Source organism: Chiloscyllium punctatum, chromosome 16, assembly GCF_047496795.1.
Source record: "Chiloscyllium punctatum isolate Juve2018m chromosome 16, sChiPun1.3, whole genome shotgun sequence".
Lineage (NCBI taxonomy): Eukaryota > Metazoa > Chordata > Chondrichthyes > Orectolobiformes > Hemiscylliidae > Chiloscyllium > Chiloscyllium punctatum.
Window position 1 is genome coordinate 39,595,440 of NC_092754.1, and position 19,025 is coordinate 39,614,464.

The 19,025-nt window shown below is 43.5% G+C and overlaps 1 protein-coding gene across 1 annotated transcript in view; it reads right to left on the minus strand.

Moving 5' to 3' along the window:
- The window catches only part of sh2d5 (SH2 domain containing 5), a 91,461-nt gene that overhangs the window by 17,323 nt on the left and 55,113 nt on the right, over positions 1–19,025 (minus strand). Inside the window, exon 8 of the mRNA XM_072586757.1 lies at positions 7,817–7,925. Within this exon, the coding sequence (XP_072442858.1) occupies positions 7,817–7,925 (109 nt within the window). The remainder of the gene's footprint in view (positions 1–7,816; positions 7,926–19,025) is intronic.

Below are 19,025 nucleotides of genomic sequence, written 5' to 3' on the forward strand. Positions count from 1 at the left end.
ATTGCAAAATCCAGATGAATGGAAAGCATCTACAGTTATTCTTTCATTAAATTATTAATTTAAATCAGTTACCTGACCTTCTTGTACTTTTCATAGGGATGTGTTAGCATTCATGAAAAATAACAATATCGTGAAACAATGCTATATAAAAATGACTTTACGAATTTACTCACGGGAAACAATCAACTACATTGATAAAAGACTAGTGTTCGATTCCAATTGCTTGTAATCACAGTCAAAAATGGCTGAACATTTGCATCATTGTGCCTTTGACAGTCCAAAGCCATTGAAATGAAGACAAGCTGTTTTCATAACCTCACTAAGAACAATTCCCTTGAAGGAGTATAAATAGAGGCTGTTTCCTACCCCATTAAAAAAAAGCCTCCAAACAATCATCTGAATACTCAACTGGTAAATACTCAACAGGAAGCCAGGTAAGTGTAATCCACTGACCATGACGATATTTGGGCCACTGAACAGTTGAAGACAGTGTAAGAGACAGTCATGACACAAGCTAGCCAACCCTTTGGATGTTTAAGTGCCTGTTTTCTCTGCAAGATACAGAACAAACAAATGAGATGCTGAAGAAACCCTGAGTGGGGAATTCTTCGTCTTTCGCCATCTAGCTCGCAGCACTTAAACTCTGACTGTTGATTTTGACTGTCCAGAAATTGCAGAAAAATATTTTAAGAACTCAAGCAGGTTCTCTGGTGCAGAGTGGAAAGACTTATAGTGTTACTCTTGTATAAAATCTAGGATTGCTTGTCTCTAATTTAGCATTTTACATACATTTATTGCTTTTATTCTAAAGTACATTAGAAACTTGGGGGCAGAGTTTATTAAATAAATCAAGGTTGTTTGATTGAGTAACAGTAGCAAATTAAGTAACTGGCTTAACTGCTTTTGTAACTGTTTGATAGGATAATTATTCTGAAACCCAGGGGTATAATTAAGAGAGATTAGGTACTCTGACTGGCATCTGGTGCAGAGTGCAAATGCTGCATGTTTGATAAGAACAAGTTAGGTGAGAAGCAGAAGGGGGTACTCTTTTCCTTTTTATTTCACTATCTTCAGCCTTAAGGAAACCCATCTGGTTCACTAATATCCTTTAGGGAAGGAACCTGCTGTCATTTCCTGATCCAGCCCACGTGACTCCAGACTCCAGCAATGTGACTCTTAATTGCCCTCGGGGAAATTAGTGATTGGCAATAAATGCTGGCCTTGCCAGCGATGCCCACATCCTGCGAATGATTAAATTTAAAAATATTGAAAGACTGGATGAGAGGGTTAGGGTTTAAAAACATTTAAGATGAACATTAACTGGAAAGTGGGACTGGAAGCCAGCACAAGATGAGAGGTGACCTTGGCATGCAAGACTGGGAAAATATTTCAACTGTACAGTCTTTAACTTAAAACTTGATCTTTAGTTTAAATTAAAAATGTTTACAGTACAAGGAATAACACGGGATCCCTGGTATATAATTAGTACTTTTTAAACTAGAGGAAGTAAACAGAAGAGTTGGTGCTCTTTGGGGGGGGGGGCGGATTTAAACTAACTCTGCAGGGGCATAGGAACCTAGACTGTAGCTTTTGGGTGCAGGACCTGGAGTGTAGGGAGGTTAGGAAGATGCCATTAATCTCAAAGGAGGGTGCCTGTAAACAGGGAAGTGGCTTGAAGTGTGTATACTTCAATGCAAGAAGTATACGAAATAAGGTAGGTGAACTTGCAGCGTGGGTTAGTACCTGGGATTTCGATGTTGTGGCTATTACGGAGACATGGGTAGAACAGGGACAGGATTGGCTGTTGCAGGTTCCAGGGTTTAAATGTTTTAGTAGGGTCAGAGGTGGGGGTAAAAGAGGGGGAGGTGTGGCATTGCTTGTCAAAGATAGTATTACAGCGGTGGAAAGGACGCTGGATGAAGACTCGCAATCTGAGGTAGTTTGGGCTGAGGTTAGGAATAGGAAAGGTGAGGTCACCCTGTTAGGAGTTTTCTACAGGCCTCTTAATAGTCCTAGAGATGTAGAAGAAAGGATTGCGAGGATGATTCAGGAGAAGAGTGAAAGTAATAGGGTGGTTGTTATGGGGGACTTTAACTTTCCAGATATTGACTGGGAAAGCTATAGCTTGAGTTCGTTAAATGGGTTGGTGTTTGTCCAATGTGTGCACGAGGGTTTCCTGACACAATATTAGACAGGCCAATAAGAGGTGAGGCCATACTGGATTTGGTTCTGGGTAACGAACCAGGCCAGGTGTTAGAATTGGAGGTAGGTGAGCACTTTGGGGACAGTGACCACAATTCGGTGACTTTTACTCTAGTGATGGAGAGGGATAAGTGTGCACTGCAGGGCAAGAGTTATAGCTGGGGGCAGGGAAATTATGATGCAGTGAGGCACGACTTAGGATGCGTGGCTTGGAAAAGTAGGCTACAAGGGAAGGGCGCAGTTGATATGTGGAGCTTGTTCAAGGAGCAACTATTGAGTGTCCTTGATAAGTATGTACCTGTCAGGCAGGGAGGAAAGGGTCGTGTGAAGGAGCCGTGGTTTAATAAGGAATTGGAATCCCTTGTTAAAGGGAAGAGGGCGGCCTATGTAAAGATGAGGCGTGAAGGTTCAATTGGGGCGATTGAGAGTTATAAGGTAGCCAGGAAGGATCTGAAGAGAGAGCTAAGAGCAGCAAGGAGGGAACATGAAAAGTCCTTAGTTGGTAGGATTAGGGAAAACCCTAAGGCTTTCTATAGGTATGTCAGGAATAAAAGAATGACTAGGGTAGGAATAGGTCCAGTCAAGGATAGTAGTGGGAAGTTGTGTGTGGAGGCTGAAGAGATTGGGGAGGCACTGAATGAATACTTTTCGTCAGTATTCACTCAGGAACAGGACATTGTTGCCAATGTGAATATTGAGTCACAATTAATTAGAATGGATGGCTTTGAGGTACGTAGGGAAGAGATTTTCGAAATTCTGGAAAGGGTGAAAATAGATAAGTCCCCTGGGCCTGATGGCATTTATCCTAGGATTCTCTGGACAGCAAGGGAGGAGATTGCAGAACCATTGGCCTTGATTTTTATGTCCTCATTGTCCACAGGAATGGTGCCAGAAGACTGGAGGATAGCAAATGTGGTTCCCTTGTTCAAGAAGGGGAGTAGGGATAACCCTAGTAACTATAGGCCGGTGGGTCTCACTTCTGTTGTGGACAAAGTCTTAGAGAGAATTGTAAGGGATAGGATTTATGAACATCTGGATAGGAATAATGTGATCAAGGATAGTCAGCATGGTTTTGTGAAGGGCAGGTTGTGCCTCACAAACCTTACTGAATTCTTTGAGAAGATGACTAAGGAGGTGGACGAGGGTAAAGTGGTAGATGTGGTGTATATGGATTTTAGTAAGGCATTTGATAAGGTTCCCCATGGTAGGCTACTGCAAAAAATACGGAGGTATGGCATTGATGCTGAGTTGGAGGTTTGGATTAGGAATTGGCTGGCTGGAAGAAGACAGAGGGTAGTAGTTGATGGTAAAGGTTCATCTTTACCATCCGCAAGGATCTGTTTTGGGACCATTGCTGTTTGTCACTTTTATAAATGACCTGGAGGAAGGGCTAGAAGGTTGGGTGAGCAAGTTTGCAGATGATACGAAAGTCGGTGGAGTTGTTGACAGTGAGGAAGGATGTGGCAGGTTACAGCGGGATATAGATAAGCTGCAGAGCTGGGCAGAAAGGTGGCAAATGGAGTTCAACGTAGGTAAGTGTGAAGTGATTCACTTTGGTAAGAGTAACAAGAAGATGGGGTACTGGGCTAATGGTCGGATACTTGGTAGTGTGGATGAGCAGAGGGATCTTGGTGTCCATGTACACAGATCTCTGAAAGTTGCCACCCAGGTAAATAGTGCTGTGAAGAAGGCATATGGCGTACTGGGCTTTATTGGTAGAGGAATTGAGTTCCGGAGTCCTGAGGTCATGTTGCAGTTGTATAAGACTCTGGTGCAGCCACATCTGGAGTATTGTGTGTAGTTTTGGTCGCCATACTATAGGAAGGATGTGGAGGCACTGGAACGGGTGCAGAGGAGGTTTACCAGGATGTTGCCTGGTATGGTAGGAAGATCGTATGAGGAAAGGCTGAGGCACTTGGGGTTGTTTTCATTGGAGAAAAGAAGGTTTAGGGGTGACTTGATAGAGGTGTACAAGATGATTAGGGGTTTAGATAGGGTTGACCATGAGAACCTTTTTCCACATAGGGAGTCAGCTATTACGAGGGGGCATAGCTTTAAATCAAGGGGTGGTAGGTATAGGACAGATGTTAGGGGTAGATTCTTTACTCAGCGAGTCGTGAGTTCATGGAATGCCCTGCCAGTAGCAGTGGTGGACTCTCCCTCTTTATGGGCATTTAAACGGGCATTGGATAGGCATATGGAGGATAGTGGGCTAGTGTAGGTTAGGTGGGCTTGGATCGGCGCAACATCGAGGGCCAAAAGGCCTGTACTGCGCTGTATTTTTTCTATGCTCTTTTTTTTTCTAGAAAGAAATACTGTAAGAAACGTGTGATATGATGTCAAATGTTCAAGGCAGTTATCCAGCTGCAACAACTGGAAAACCATGTTATGGATATAGTACAGCAGTTGAAGACACTAAATTATCTGCAAAGCTAAGATCTTCAAGAATAGCACCTCCAGACTTGGCACCAGGATGCAATGTTACCTCATCATTACTGAGTAACTGCAAGATATTCTGAAGGGGGAGCCAAAGGTTGTGGCCCATGTCTGTACCAATGACAGGTAAAAGGAAGGATAAGATCTACATCAACTCTATACCTTACTCTCCTTGTGTCTTATTCACTTTGTGTCACACTTGACATATTATATAATCTGATCACTATTGTATTATTGATTTTTACAAATAACTCAAAGTGTTCTGAAATTTCCAATCTCCCAATTTCTCCTCAACAAATGAAGTTCCTAATATCCAACATAGAGGTTTAAAGAAATAGTCAAACATTTTACAATAATGCAATTATGTTAATCCATTAAGTTATTTTGTTGGATACAGCCTTCATAAACAAGTTTCTATGCAGTAATATTCAAATTTGAAAAAATCCAATTATCTGACCTGTTTACTGTTATAGAAGATAAATGTTTACAAACCTAAGACAGATTTTTATTACTAACATAGGGCTGCATTTTATGATGGGGGATTAATCTGGCAAGCCGTTAACTGGCTTGAATCGGGCCTTCCATTCTATCAGGGATGGACTCCCAGCTCCAAGATTCAGCCGATAGATCACTGGTCCAATAGTGTTGTCGAGAGCAGTGACAACTGCTGAGACCAGAAGCAGTCCCCAAGAGTGTGATTTGCAACAGAGAAAGGCAAAACCAGGGTGTAGTTACAGTCAGGTGGGGTCTGGGGTGAACAAGGAATGAATGATGTGGAGGCGGAGGTTAACCCTGTGGGAGGCCTCCAGTGGCACAGGGGGTCTATGAAGAAGGCATCTCCCAACTCCTGGTCCAGCAATCAGTCCACTCAGATAAATGTGACAAGCTGGACATTTGGTGTTAGCCTTCACCTGATGCAAGTACAATCCTGGTGGCAGTGGGAGGAGCGTCTAGCCCTGGGAGGAACATAAAATTCAGCCCATAAGATGAAACAGATAGAAACACAGTCAAGCAGCAGGCCTAGAAAATGAGATAAGCTATCTGATGATATAATTGGGAAGGTGGAAGAAGGGTTGAATGGGAACTGCTCAGTCACGTATTCCTAGCAGTGTCTGCAATTGGTAGCAGATAGTTCCTCCATCACACCATGCCATATGTCTTACACCTTGCACCCAAATGGAATTATAGAAGAGGATCATGGAACAGTTACAGCACCAGAAGCAGACATTTCCTCTGTCATGTCTGTGCTATTTCTACATAAGCTTTAAACAAAAGAGAAATGGAAGAAACAAAAAGTTTAAGGAGGAAAAAAATAAAGGAAAAGAGAAGAGAGACAGAGCAACATAAAAACATGACTTAACCAATGGTACAATTAAATATTGTGATTGCACAATGTCCAATAAATTGGCATTCTCCAAAAAAATGCAGCACCCAGGTGTTCCACCTGATGACGTATTAATCTCTGTACATATTCAATTAAGATACTGAGCCCTTTTTAAAATTCCACCTGCAAATGCTGGGTCACCTTGAACATAACTTGATTTAGTTAAAAAAAAGTTCTAATAGGGCACTTGCAGGCCACACCCAGAGGTTCAGTATTTAAAATATAATTGCCTTTTTTTAATATTAATTTTTGGGACATGGGCATCACTCTCTGAGCCAGCATTTATTGCCTGTCTCTGGTTGCCTTGAGAAGGTGGTAGTGAGCTGCCTTCTTGGTCTGCTACAGGCGATGTGCTGTGGGTTGATCCACATTACTGTCAGGGAGGGAATTCCAGAATTTTGACCCAGTAACGGTGAAGAAACGGCGATATATTTCCAAGTCAGAATGGTGAATGACTTAGAAGGGAACTTGCAGTTGGTGGTATTCCCATGTATCTGCTTGCCCTTCGAGATGAAAGTGGTCATGATTTGGTGAATTTCAGTGGTGAATCTTGTAGATAGTACATACTGCTGCTATTGAGCATCAGTGGTGATGCGAGTGGACGTTTGTGGATGTGGCGCCAGACAAGTGAGCTGCTTTGTCCTGGATGGTGTCAAGCTTCTTGAGCTGCACCATCCAGGCAAGTGGGGGGTATTCCATCACATGCCTGAGTTCTGACTTGTGGATGGTGCACAGGGTTTGGGGAGTCAGGAGGTAAGTTACATGCCACCGTATTCCTAGTCTGACCAGCCCTTGTAGTGGTTGATTATGTGGCAAGTCCAGTTGAGTTTCTGGTCAAACTGCAACATAAAATGGAATCTTCCCTTCCATAGAGGTTGTAAGGGAGGTGCAGGGAAGGGAAAATAACTGGGTGAGTTTGTCCTGGAGAGAAACTGCCCCATTCTTACTACCTCTGCATTTAAATGTTTGGTAAGAAATGTCCATGGGCTATTTTCTCAACTTGCCAGCAATTAAGACCCTTTAGTGATCAATTAATAGCAAATTAAGAGCAACAATTCACTATACTCCAATTACAAGAAGGGTGGCTAGATTCCCAACATGGCAACCTTCGTATCAAGATTGGGGCGGGTCTTCAATTGCCCCAACCTAGTGGCAGTCAGAGGTATGGAAAGTGGGCATATGGGTGGTGTCTGAAAGCCAATCCCCTGTCTTTGCCTCCAATTTCCCTAACCGATCTTTTCCTCGCATCCTCTACCCCACAAGAAGAAGAGAAACCTCTCCATTGGATCCCCTCCATTGTAGGCCTCAATCAGTGGACCTCAGCCTGACAAGATGCCTCAAAGGAATAAAAACTCACCAATGCATGTCTGTGAGCTCTTAATGACAAATTAGTCGCCACCTAGATCTCTTGTTCCCCATGCATCGTTCAAAAATGGGAAATCCCAGGCTTATTTAAAATTGTCAGTTACATTCCCCTGCCAGTCTCTATGTAGTGCCTACCCCATTGGTATAAACTAGACTACTGGCTTCATCTCATCTTCAACAAGCCAGATGCTAATTAATTGCACTCTTAACTGCCTGAACAGAATACATGACTAAAGTAAGCAATTTATACTTGTGCGAGAATTTTTATTTCACCATGGAATCCATTGAGATCATTTCTGCAACTGCTATTTACAGAAACTGCTTGGATTTATAGCCACTTAATCATTTCAAGAAGACATACCATATATTTCTTATTTGAAAAAGCTAATCTTTAGAAAAACTACTACTATACTGTCATGACATACTAACCTAGGTAGTCCAGCGCTGGCCCAAACTGTATCCATTAATACTTCTTCATGTTGCAGTGGTGCAAGTGCTTTCCAGGATTCCATGAGTTCATCTCCCAGGCTGCAACTATCTGTGAGAATATAAAACATAAATTGCATTTCAGATTCCGTGTTAACATTATTTGAGCTATGTCTTTTTTTCAGATCTAATCTTAATTTTAAAAATGAACAACTTTCAAACATCTATTTTAAACATATATTCAATAAAGCACAAGTTGGAAAACCACCAGACTGAACTAGGCTGGGGAGCATGCAAGTTTTGTGATCAATTCTGACTGCACCAATTTCATTTATGAGGATCAGGTCAGAAAGAAGAATATTTCATTTCCATATTGACTCTGCTCAAATAAACTATTTAGGTGGTAGGTTAGAGAGTTTTAGACCAAAATTCACTAGCACCACTTACTGAAGTTGATCCACTCTGTGCAGCCACTCAATTCTGGTACAGCCAGATGCTTGTTTGTGCACCCCTATATGTTCCAGAAGCAACTGAATGTGTTCTATCATGATGTCACACAGCCCTACCAGCTGATGAGATGCCCATTTACCAGACTTTAGCCTCATAACTCCTTTCAGCAAATTTCATATCACTAAAGATCAAGTGTTTAATTCCAAGAGGGGCCTAGCGCTCATGTTACTTTAAGGGGCAGGCACCCAAATTGCAGAACAGGTAGCTTTGAAGAACTTGTGCAATTTTCAACTGTCTAAAAATAATCTGAAATGCTTAATCGAGAACTGACAACTTGACACCGGTCACCGCAATTTCTCTGCACTCCCCCTCATCCATTTCAACTTATCTCCCTCTGAACTGACTGCACTTCATGCTCTCAGATCCAACTCTGACTTTGTAATCAAGCCTGCTGACAAGAATGGTGCTGTTCTTTAGCATACTGCCCCCTACATTGCAGATCCCCCCCTCCTATCTCTCCCAGACCATAACCCTACATGGAACACCAGGCCATTGTGCCCACAACAGTCACTAATCTCATTTCATCCGATGATCATCCCATTACTAACTCCAAGCTCATAGCCCCCCCAAATCCGCAGAGCCTACTTTTACCGCCTTCCCAAAATCCACAAACAGTTCTGCCTGGTCAGACCCATTGTTTCTGCCTGTTCCTGCCCAACAGAACTCATCTCTACTTACCTCGACTCATTTTTTATCTCCTCTTGTCTAGTCTCTTCCTATTTACATCTGGGATTCTCCTGATTCTTAACATCAGTTTCAGAATTTCAAGTTTGTAGGCCCCAGATATTGCTTCTTTATCATGGAATGCAATCCTTTTATATGTCCACCCCACCATCAGGATAGTCTCATGGTTCTCCATTTTTCCTGGAAAAATGGCCTGAACCATTCCCCATTCATCACCACACTCCTCTGCCTGGCCAGGCTGATACTCGCTTTGAACAACTGCTCCTTTGGCTCCTCCCACTTTCCTCAGGTCCAAGAGGTGGCCATGGATACCCACATGGGTCCAGTTACGCCTGTCTCTTTGTGGAGTACATAGAACATTCCTTATTGCAGTCCTACTCTGGCTCCCACCACAACTCTTTCTCTGGTACATAGATTACATTATTGGTGTTGCTTCCCACTCCCAATCAGAATTGGAAAAATCAACTAACTTTGCTTCCAATCTTCACACTGCCCTCATCTTCGTCAGGTCAATCTCTGGCTCCTCCCTTCTCTTCCTCGACATCTGTTTCCATTTCTGGGAACAAACTGGCCATCAACATCCATTATAAATCCACCAACTCCCACAGTTACCTTGACTATACATCCTCACTCCCTGCTTCCTGTGATGACTCCCCCCAGTTCCTCTTTCTCCATCATATCTGTTCCGATGATGCCAACCTAGATAAGGGGGCTTCCGAAAAATCCATCTTCTTCCTCAACTGAGGATTCCCTACCACTGTGGTTGACAAGGACCTCAGCCTTATCCAACCCATCTCCTGCACTTCGGTCCTCATCCCCTCTCTTCCCTCCTATAAAAGTGATAGGATACCATCCATCAGCAACTATGTCGAAAGGATCATTAGCAGCCATTTCCGCCACCTCCAGCAGGATGGCACCACCAAACACACGTTCCCCTCTCCTTCACTGTCAGCCTTCAGCAGGGACAATTCTCTACAGGACATCTTGGTCCATTCATCTTCCACTCCCAACATCTCCCCATGCCCCCACAGATCTTCCCATGCAATTGCAGAAAATGTTACACCTGCCTGTTTACTTTCACTCTCCTCACTATCCAAGGCCCCAGATATACCTTCCAGTTGAAGCAGTGATTTACCTGCACATCACTCAATCTAGTCTACTGCATTCACTGCTCACAATGAGGTCTCCTCTACAATGGAGAGACAAAGCACAGACTGGGTGACTGCTTTGCATAACACCCACATTCTGTTTGCAAAAATGACCCTCAGCTTCCGGTTGCCTGCTATTTCAACATATCACCATCTTCCTAGGTTAATGTCTTTGTCTTAGTCTTGCTGCAGTGCAATCTGGAAGAACAACACCTCATTTTCTGCTTGGAACCCTGCAGTCTTTTGGACTCAATATTGGTTTCAATAATTTTAGGGCATGAGCACCTTCTTCCATGTCCTTAACTCCGTAGTTACACCGGCACCACTCCCCACCTCTTCCTCCGCTACATTGATGACTGCATTGGCGCCACCTCACGCTCACGTGAGGAGGTTGAGCAATTCATCAACTTCACCAACACATTCCACCCTGACCTTAAATTTACCTGGACCATCTCTGACACCTCCCTCCCTTTCCTGGACCTCTCCATCTCCATTAATGACGACCAACTTGACACTGACATTTTTTACAAACCTACCGACTCTCACAGCTACCTGGATTACACCTCTTCCCACCCTATCTCTTGCAAAAATGCCATCCAGTATTCCCAATTCCTCCGCCTCTGCTGGATCTGCTCCCAGGAGGACCAGTTCCACCACAGAACACACCAGATGGCCTCCTTCTTTAGAGACTGCAATTTCCCTTCCCACGTGGTCAAAGATGCCCTCCATTGCATCTCGTCCACATCCTGTACCTCCGTCCTCAGACCCCACCCCTCCTACCGTAACAAGGACAGAACCCTCCTGGTGCTCACCTTCCACCCTACCAACCTTCGCATAAACCAAATCATCCAACGACATTTCCGCCACCTCCAAATGGACCCCACCACCAGGGATATATTTCATCCCCACCCCTTTCCGCCTTCCACAAAGACCATTCCCCCTGTGACTACTTAGTCAGGTGCACGCCCCCCCCAACAACCCACCCACCCATCCTGGCACCTTCCCCTGCCACCGCAGGAATTGTAAAACCTGCGCCCACACTTCCTCCCTCACCTCCATCCAAGGCCCCAAAGGAGCCTTCCACATCCATCAAAGTTTTACCTGCACATCCACTAATATCATTTATTGTATCCATTGCTCCCGATGCGGTCTCCTCTACAGTGGGAGACTGGACGCCTCCTAGCAGAGTGCTTTAGGGAACATCTCCGGGACACCCGCACCAATCAACAACACTGCCCTGTGGCCCAACATTTCAACTCCCCCTCCCATTCAGCTGAGGACATGGAGGTCCTGGGCCTCCTTCACCGCCGCTCCCTTACCACTCAACACCTAGAGGAAGAATGCCTCATCTTCCGCCTCGGAACACTTCAACCTCAGGGCATCAATGTGGACTTCACCAGTTTCCTCATTTCCCCTTCCCCCACCTCACTCCAGTTCCAAATTTCCAGCTCAGTATTGTCCCCATGACTTGTCCTACCTGCCTATCTTCCTTTCCACCTATCCACTCCAACCTCCTCTCTGACCTATCACTTTCATCCCCACCCCCATTCACCCATTGTACTCTTTGCTACCTTCGCCCACTCCCATCCTCCTTTTATTTATCTCTCCACCCTGCAGGCACTCTGCCTCTATTCCTGATGAATGGCTTTTGCCCGAAACGTTAATTTTCCTGCTCCTCGGATGCTGACTGAACTGCTGTGCTTTTCCAGCACCACTCTAATCTAGAATCTGGTCTCCAGCATCTGCAGTCCTTGTTTTTACCCCGCCACCCACCAGGCCTAGTCATCACAAGGGCTGCTACAACTTACAACCCATTGTCAGCTACTAATGGTCCCCATTGGCATTATTTAATTTTGGAACTGGATACCTTCATACTCCTTGACAGGAAGCTTTTTGGCAGGCCAGCCGTTGTACCCAGCCATCTCAGTATGTATACCTGTCGGCGTTCTCCTGTATGACACACCAGCAAGGTCTTCATCTGAGACCTTTGCAGTAAAAGTCATCAGAAATATTATATTGTAGAAGGCTGAAATGGGAACCATCTTTTACAATTTTCCTAGTTGCAGCCCAATTGTACATGTGCTGACCCCAACTATGACCGAGTGTTTAAAATTGCAGTAATTGAGCTGGTGGGCAGTGAATGTCTTCCTTTTTGCTTTATTCTTTCATAGATGTGGATGCCACTGGCAAGGCGAACATTTGTTGTCAATCTCTTGCCCTTGAACTGAGTGGCATGCTAGTCCATTTCAGAGTGCAGTTAAGAGGCAACCACTTTGTTGTTGTCTAGAGTCAAATAGAGGCCAGCTCAGGTGTGGAAGGCAGATTTCCTTTCCTAATAGCCATTAGTGAACCAGGTAGGTTTTCCAGATATTCAATGGTAGTTTAAATTCCAGATTTATTAACTGCATTCAAATTTCATGAGCATTAGGCTGGACTTTTGGATTATTAGCCCATTGATGATATTATCATTCTGCTGTCATCTGCCCCAAGTTCAAGTGACAATGCTTCTTTAATAGAGTTGAACTGCTTTTACTTCCGTTATTTGAACTGCTGTGGTTGGTCAGGTGGCAGTAATGCATATAGGAAAGCAGAAAATTAGAAGGGGAAGGTCATGTGAGGGAAGGGAGACAGAGTGGAAAGCAAAATGTTAATTGTGACACAATGAGCACCTTGCTCAAAGTGCCAGATGGCAAGGTGAGGGTGAGCCGGGTGTTGAAAGGGGACATATGGTAGAAACATATCATCATGAATGTTTCTTAGTGTTGCCAGATACCTCATGGTCCAAGATTTGGAGAACCAGATCTTCCACAGGGCTGAGGAGGGCTATACTCCGTTCCCTTCTACTGTCTTTCTTCACTCCCTTCATCTTATTCTGCAGAACAGAGTGAAGAATGTCAACGTGTACTGTGTTCAGGTGATAGGCAATATGTAAGTGGAGGCAGCAAAAGGTGGAGTGTCTGAAAGCTGAGGCATGTGTGCACATGTGGAGTTTATGGATGTTAGGTGTGAAACCTATGCTCAGGGCTGCTGATCAGTGAGTAATATGGATGTGGTGAATTGAGCAGTGTGAGAGGCTGGTGATGCATAGCTTAGGAGTTTTCAGGATATGCGTTCATTGTCCTTAACCATCCATATAAGATATCTTGTGGCATTGCTACCAGATCCTTGGAGCTAGATGCCTGGAATTACAATCTCTGGCAACCTTTTTTCAATCCATTTTGATGATTGTTCTTGAGGGCCTCCTGCCCCTGCAGAACCATCATATCTTTTTTCCTGTCTACCACCACCATCACCACCAAGACCTGCATTGTCATATCTCTGTCCTGGTTTGCCATTGCAGAAATAATATTCATCAGCAAATCCCAGTTATTCAAGTACAGCTTCCCTTTAAGTGAGACAGCCTGCCTTTAAGAATGAAGGTTAGCTGCACTATATGTTAATATAGGTGGATACTAGTGGGAGGTAATGGTGTAATGGTATTATCACTATTAATCTGGAATTAAGAGTCTAATGATGACCATAATTCCATTGTTGATTATCAGGAGAAAACCCATTTGGTTCACCAATGTCCTTTCCTGAAGGAATTTGCCATCCTTACCTGGTCTCGCCTACATATAACTCCAGACTCACAGCAATATGGTTGACTTTCAAATATCTTCTGGGCAATTAGGGAGGTGCAATATTAGCTGGCCTAGGTAGCAATGTTCTCATCCTGTGAATGAATTAAACAGCAATAGCACAACTCTGCTGGGTTCCCTGCTGAGTGCACAGAGAAGCTGAGGTTTGAGTACCAACCTTACATGTTGCAACTTCACCGAGAACAAGTGCGGGCATTGCACAAACCTACTTTTGTCCTTCCAATTTTGGCACTCTGTAATTACTATTTGTGATCATAATAAAAAAGGCAGTTTCCATAAATTTTTATGTGTCTCCTAGTCCAGAACTGACTGACAAAGAGTCACTAGACTCAAAAGCGTAACTACTTTTCACTCACAGATACTGCCGGACCTGCTGAGTTTCTCCAGATCTTTATATTTTTGGTTCAGATCTCCAGCAGCTGCAGTTCTTTTGTTTTATTCCTTCATATCTCATTAAGTTCCTTCTCATTATTAATCACATCTACTATTTAGATCAAGGTATCTGAGCATCTTTTGCTTCAAAGACCCCCTCCTTGTGTTATAAAAATTCCAAACTTACCCTGTAACACAAGTATTTTTATGTACAAAAACTAGTTATACAATTAAACATACAGATTATAATTATTGATTTAAACATGTTTCTGTGCTGCATCACAATTTTGGAAAGGTATTGTCAAAGTAATTTTGAGAAAAAAAATGAGTAGAAGCGGGAAACGTTTGACCAAAAGTAGAAAATCATTTTAGGGACTAAATCCAAAGGGAAAATGGTCAATTGCAGAGAATTGTAAAACCAAAACATGCAGAAGTTAACTAAGGAAAAGAGGAGGGGGCGGGGGGGGGGGGTGTTAATGATTAATTCAAAATTGGGACTAATGGTCTCAGGATGGAAGTGAGAAAAGACCTTGCTGAAAATCATTGCTGGCCTTTGTGGTTAGGGGCCTGGAATTACACTGGTTAATAATTTTCCATTGTCACTTTTTGATTCACAACCTTTTTTAGTTAATCTAGCTTTAGGTAAACAGTATTTCAAACAAGGATTTTAGAGTTTGATGAATAAAGGATTTCTGATCCCATTGCCCGGAGAACTAGTGGGTGAATATAGAATTAAACAGAATCACATTAAATGATGATCAGAGGAGCAAAGAAATAAAAAGTGTGTAAAGTAAGCAGACTAGAATGAGATGAGGACCTTTAAAAAAATGTTAATGCGACTAAATGGTAAATGAGATTATCTCTGATGGTTTGATAATTAGCTAGTTCCATCTACAGTTCAGAAACAAAGAAACAAGGGGTGAGAGATGTTGAAACGTTATGAACGAGCTGACAAATGTTATATAAATTTTATAAGTAAACTGATAGTTTTAAAATGGAATTACATGATACCCATCTTCAAAATATGTTGAAAGGATAGATGCTGAAAACTGTTGAACCATTTGTCAGGAATAAACATCAGATTGAGTAATAAAATTGATTATCAGAAACTTGAGAAGTATCTATAATTCTGGCAAACCATTACTGTTTCAGAAAGAAAAGAATCTGCATCATCAGTCCTCTGTTTAAGGAAGGGAAATCTCTTGCAACTCTATGGAAAATCTCACGATAGTTTTCATACGTAGGAGAAAATTAGTGCTGGATCCACATCTTGTGTACAAAGGACATTAAAGGGGCAAATACTAAAGCAGTTGATTTCAAACTCCAGCTACAATTAATTTGCAATCATTTTATTGTCCATTTGCTGTGCATGCAGAGTGAACATGTTTAGGGTTCAAATGTTGCAGCAAGGTAATTGGCACTATGCCACTTGTCTTTGTAAATTAAATATTTGCATCTCAATGATGAAGTTCGCAAGAATGACTTGAAAAGAAGCCAGTGCTGGCCAAAGGCGAAACATTAATCATGCAACTTCCAAAGGTGCTGTGGGAACTCAGAACATTGCTGAATTATCTGTCATATAAGTTTAACAACTATGGTCTGTACTGAATGCAATGAAAAGTTAAATGAGGAGGATATATGAAAGGATGGAGTAGAGCAGGCACTTTCCTTAATGTAAAATGCCGGTCCTTCAGTTGGCATGGCACATTTACCAAGTTGGTGCACATGCTGAAAAATGTTTCTGCCTCATGGAAACATCTGCCAAAATATAGTCAGCGATACAACTCTGGGATCGGGTTCATCAAGAACCCACAGAACCCAAGACTAGTGACATGGAATTTCTTAGAAGGATTATAATACTTATTAGCGAATGAGATGATGGCACATACTAAGGGTTGAAGTTGATTGAATGAATGGGGAAGACATGGCCTTCATTATTGGGGAGCAGCATGTCACATTATATGAGGAGTGTGTTCAGTGCTCACTTCCAGGGTATATTATAAATATTTTGCCCAAGACCTGGCAACATCCTTGTGAATCTTTTCTGAAGCCTTTCAAGTTTCACAACATCTTTCCAATAGGGAGGAGACCAGAATTATATGCAATATTCCAACAGTGGCCTAACCAATGTCCTGTACAGCCGCAACATGACCTCACAACTCCTGTAATCAATACTCTGACCAATAAAGGAAAGCATACCAAATGCCTTCTTCACTATCCTATCTACCTGCGACTCCACTTTCAAGGAGCTATGAACCTGCACTCCAAGGTCTCTTTGTTCAGCAACACTCCCTAGGACCTTACCATTAAGTGTATAAGTCAGGGTTGGAGGATCTGAACTACAGGGAGAGGCTGAACAGGCTGGGGCTGTTTTCCCTGGAGCCTCGGAGGCTGAGGGGGGACCTTATAGAGGTTTACAAAATTATAATGGGCATAGATAGGATAAATAGACAAAGTCTTTTCCCTGGGATCGGGGAGTCCAGAACTAGAGGGCATAGGTTTAGGGTGAGAGGGGAAAGATATAAAAGAGACCTTAGGGGCAACTTTTTCACGCAGAGGGTAGTACATGTATGGAATGAGCTGCCAGAGGATGTGGTGGAGGCTGGTACAATTGCAACATGTAAGAGGCATTTGGATGGGTATATGAATAGGAAGGGTTTGGAGGGATATGGGCCGGGTGCTGGCAGGTGGGACTAGATTGGGTTGGGATATCTGGTCGGCATGGACGGATTGGACCGAAGGGTCTGTTTCCATGCTGTACATCTCTATGACTCTATGACCTGACTTTTGCTCCTTATGTTTCCAACATACGTCATTTCAGCCAAAAATCCTACAGCCCTCCTCTAGTAGGATCTTGGCACTGTGACTGTCTTCCTAAGAAGTAGAAACCGGACCAATGGCAAACCCAGAAGCGTAAGCAGGCTGCTGTAGAGGTTAAGGAGCTCTTAGCACAGAGAGAGGTCACTGTCACAAGAGGACCAGAGCTTTTTGGCCTGACCTCATTGACTGGAGTGAGACCTGAGGATTGAAGGAGTGAGAAGATATCCTGTTCTTGTGGGTGAGAAGGTGACAGAAACTTTGAATTTCTATGAGACTGGCTCCTTCCAGGGATCAGGGTGGGATCTCTCAATCATGCATTCATTCATACAGTGGCTCAGTGCTTAGCATTGCTGCCTCACAGCGCCAAGGAGCTGAGTTCAATTTCAGCATCTTGCTGTGTGAAGTGTACACGTTCTCCCTGTGTCTGTGTGGATTTCCTCCGAGTGCTCTGGTTTCTTCCCACAGTACATAGATGTGCAGGTTAGGTAGATTGGCAATACTAAATTGCCTCATAGTGTCCAGGGATATGCAAGTTAGATGGGTTAGCCATGGGAAATGCATGGTTACAGGATTTGGTGAGTCTGGGTGGCATGTCCTTCAGAGGGTCAGTGTGGAATGGATGTGTTGAATGGCCTGCTTCCACACTGTATGATTCTATAAATGCATCGGGACAGTGACTGATGCCATCTGTGCAAGATCATACAATTTCATTTTGCTTCTCAATGTTGAGGTGTAGCTTTGAAAGTAACATTCAGGAACACAGCTGGTTGCCCACAGGAGCAGGCTGGTTAATTTCCAGGTGATCTAGAAATGTGTGCCTGGCAGTTGCTACCACTCCTATATCCTCTCAAGTATCTGGTGTACTTAATGGTCCAAGTGCTTTACAAGGCTGGTTATGGTGGGACAGAGGCTTCCTACTGGGCAATCTGGGTCCCATACCTCAGGAAGGATGTGGAGGGGGTCCAGAGGAGGTACACGAGAATGATCCCAGGAACGAAAGGCTTAACTTATGAAGAATGTTTGATTGAAACTTAGAGAATACCGAGTGGACATTGGGAAGATGTTTCCATGGGCTAGACAGACAAGGCCCTGAGGGCACAGCCTTAGAGTAAAGGGATGACCCTTTAGAATGAGATAAGGAGAAACTTCTTTAGCCAGAGAGTGGTGAGTCTGTGGAATTCATTGTCACAGAAGGCTGTGAATGTCAGGTCATTGAGTATATTTAAAACAGAGAATAGATAAGTTCATGATTGCCAAGGAGATCAAAGATTACGGGGTGAAAGCAGGAAATGGGTTGAAAACCCTATCAGCCATAATCAAATGGCGGAGCAAACCTGATGTGCCAAATGGCCTAATTTCTGCTCCCATGTCCTATTGTCTGATGTGATGCTGTGCACACTTCAGCTAAGGCCATAGTGGAGCATAAAATAGGGCAACTAAAGATGCAGTCCCAATGCTTAGACCAGTCTTGGGGGGTGGGGGGTGGTGGGTGGGGGGGTCCCTCCAATATAACCTGCGGCAGAGTTTGCTACATTATCCTGCCACGCTGTGCTTTACACAATTGGAGCAGGCAACGAGGCAATGTGCTGGATCATAAGAAACTGGTTGGGGAGTGGAATAGGAGTATTCTTCATAGTATCAGGACAAAGACATTGGAGAGCCTGATGCTCTACTTGTCAATGATAGAATTCAGCTATTCAGACACCTCAAACCCAAAAGGCCCTAACTGCACCTGGTTCTGGTAGATCAGAGCTGGTGAAAAAGACCATCATGGAATGTCATTGATCATGATACCAGCAGTTGGTTTGCAGTGTAGGGACAGACTGCAGCCTCTGTGAATTCTGTTTGTGCTCCCTTTTGGTGGCTGTAAATACAAGTTCATGTCTGCTTACCTGTATATGATGTTCTCTTATTCGACAGGTTGTGGATCGCTAGTGGTCAGTGGGGCACAGTGGTGGTCATGTACGGAGGGTATTTATATTGGCAGGTAAACTGCAGGGTCTGGTTAAATGGCGACAAGTGTGAAAATGGTGTTTTACT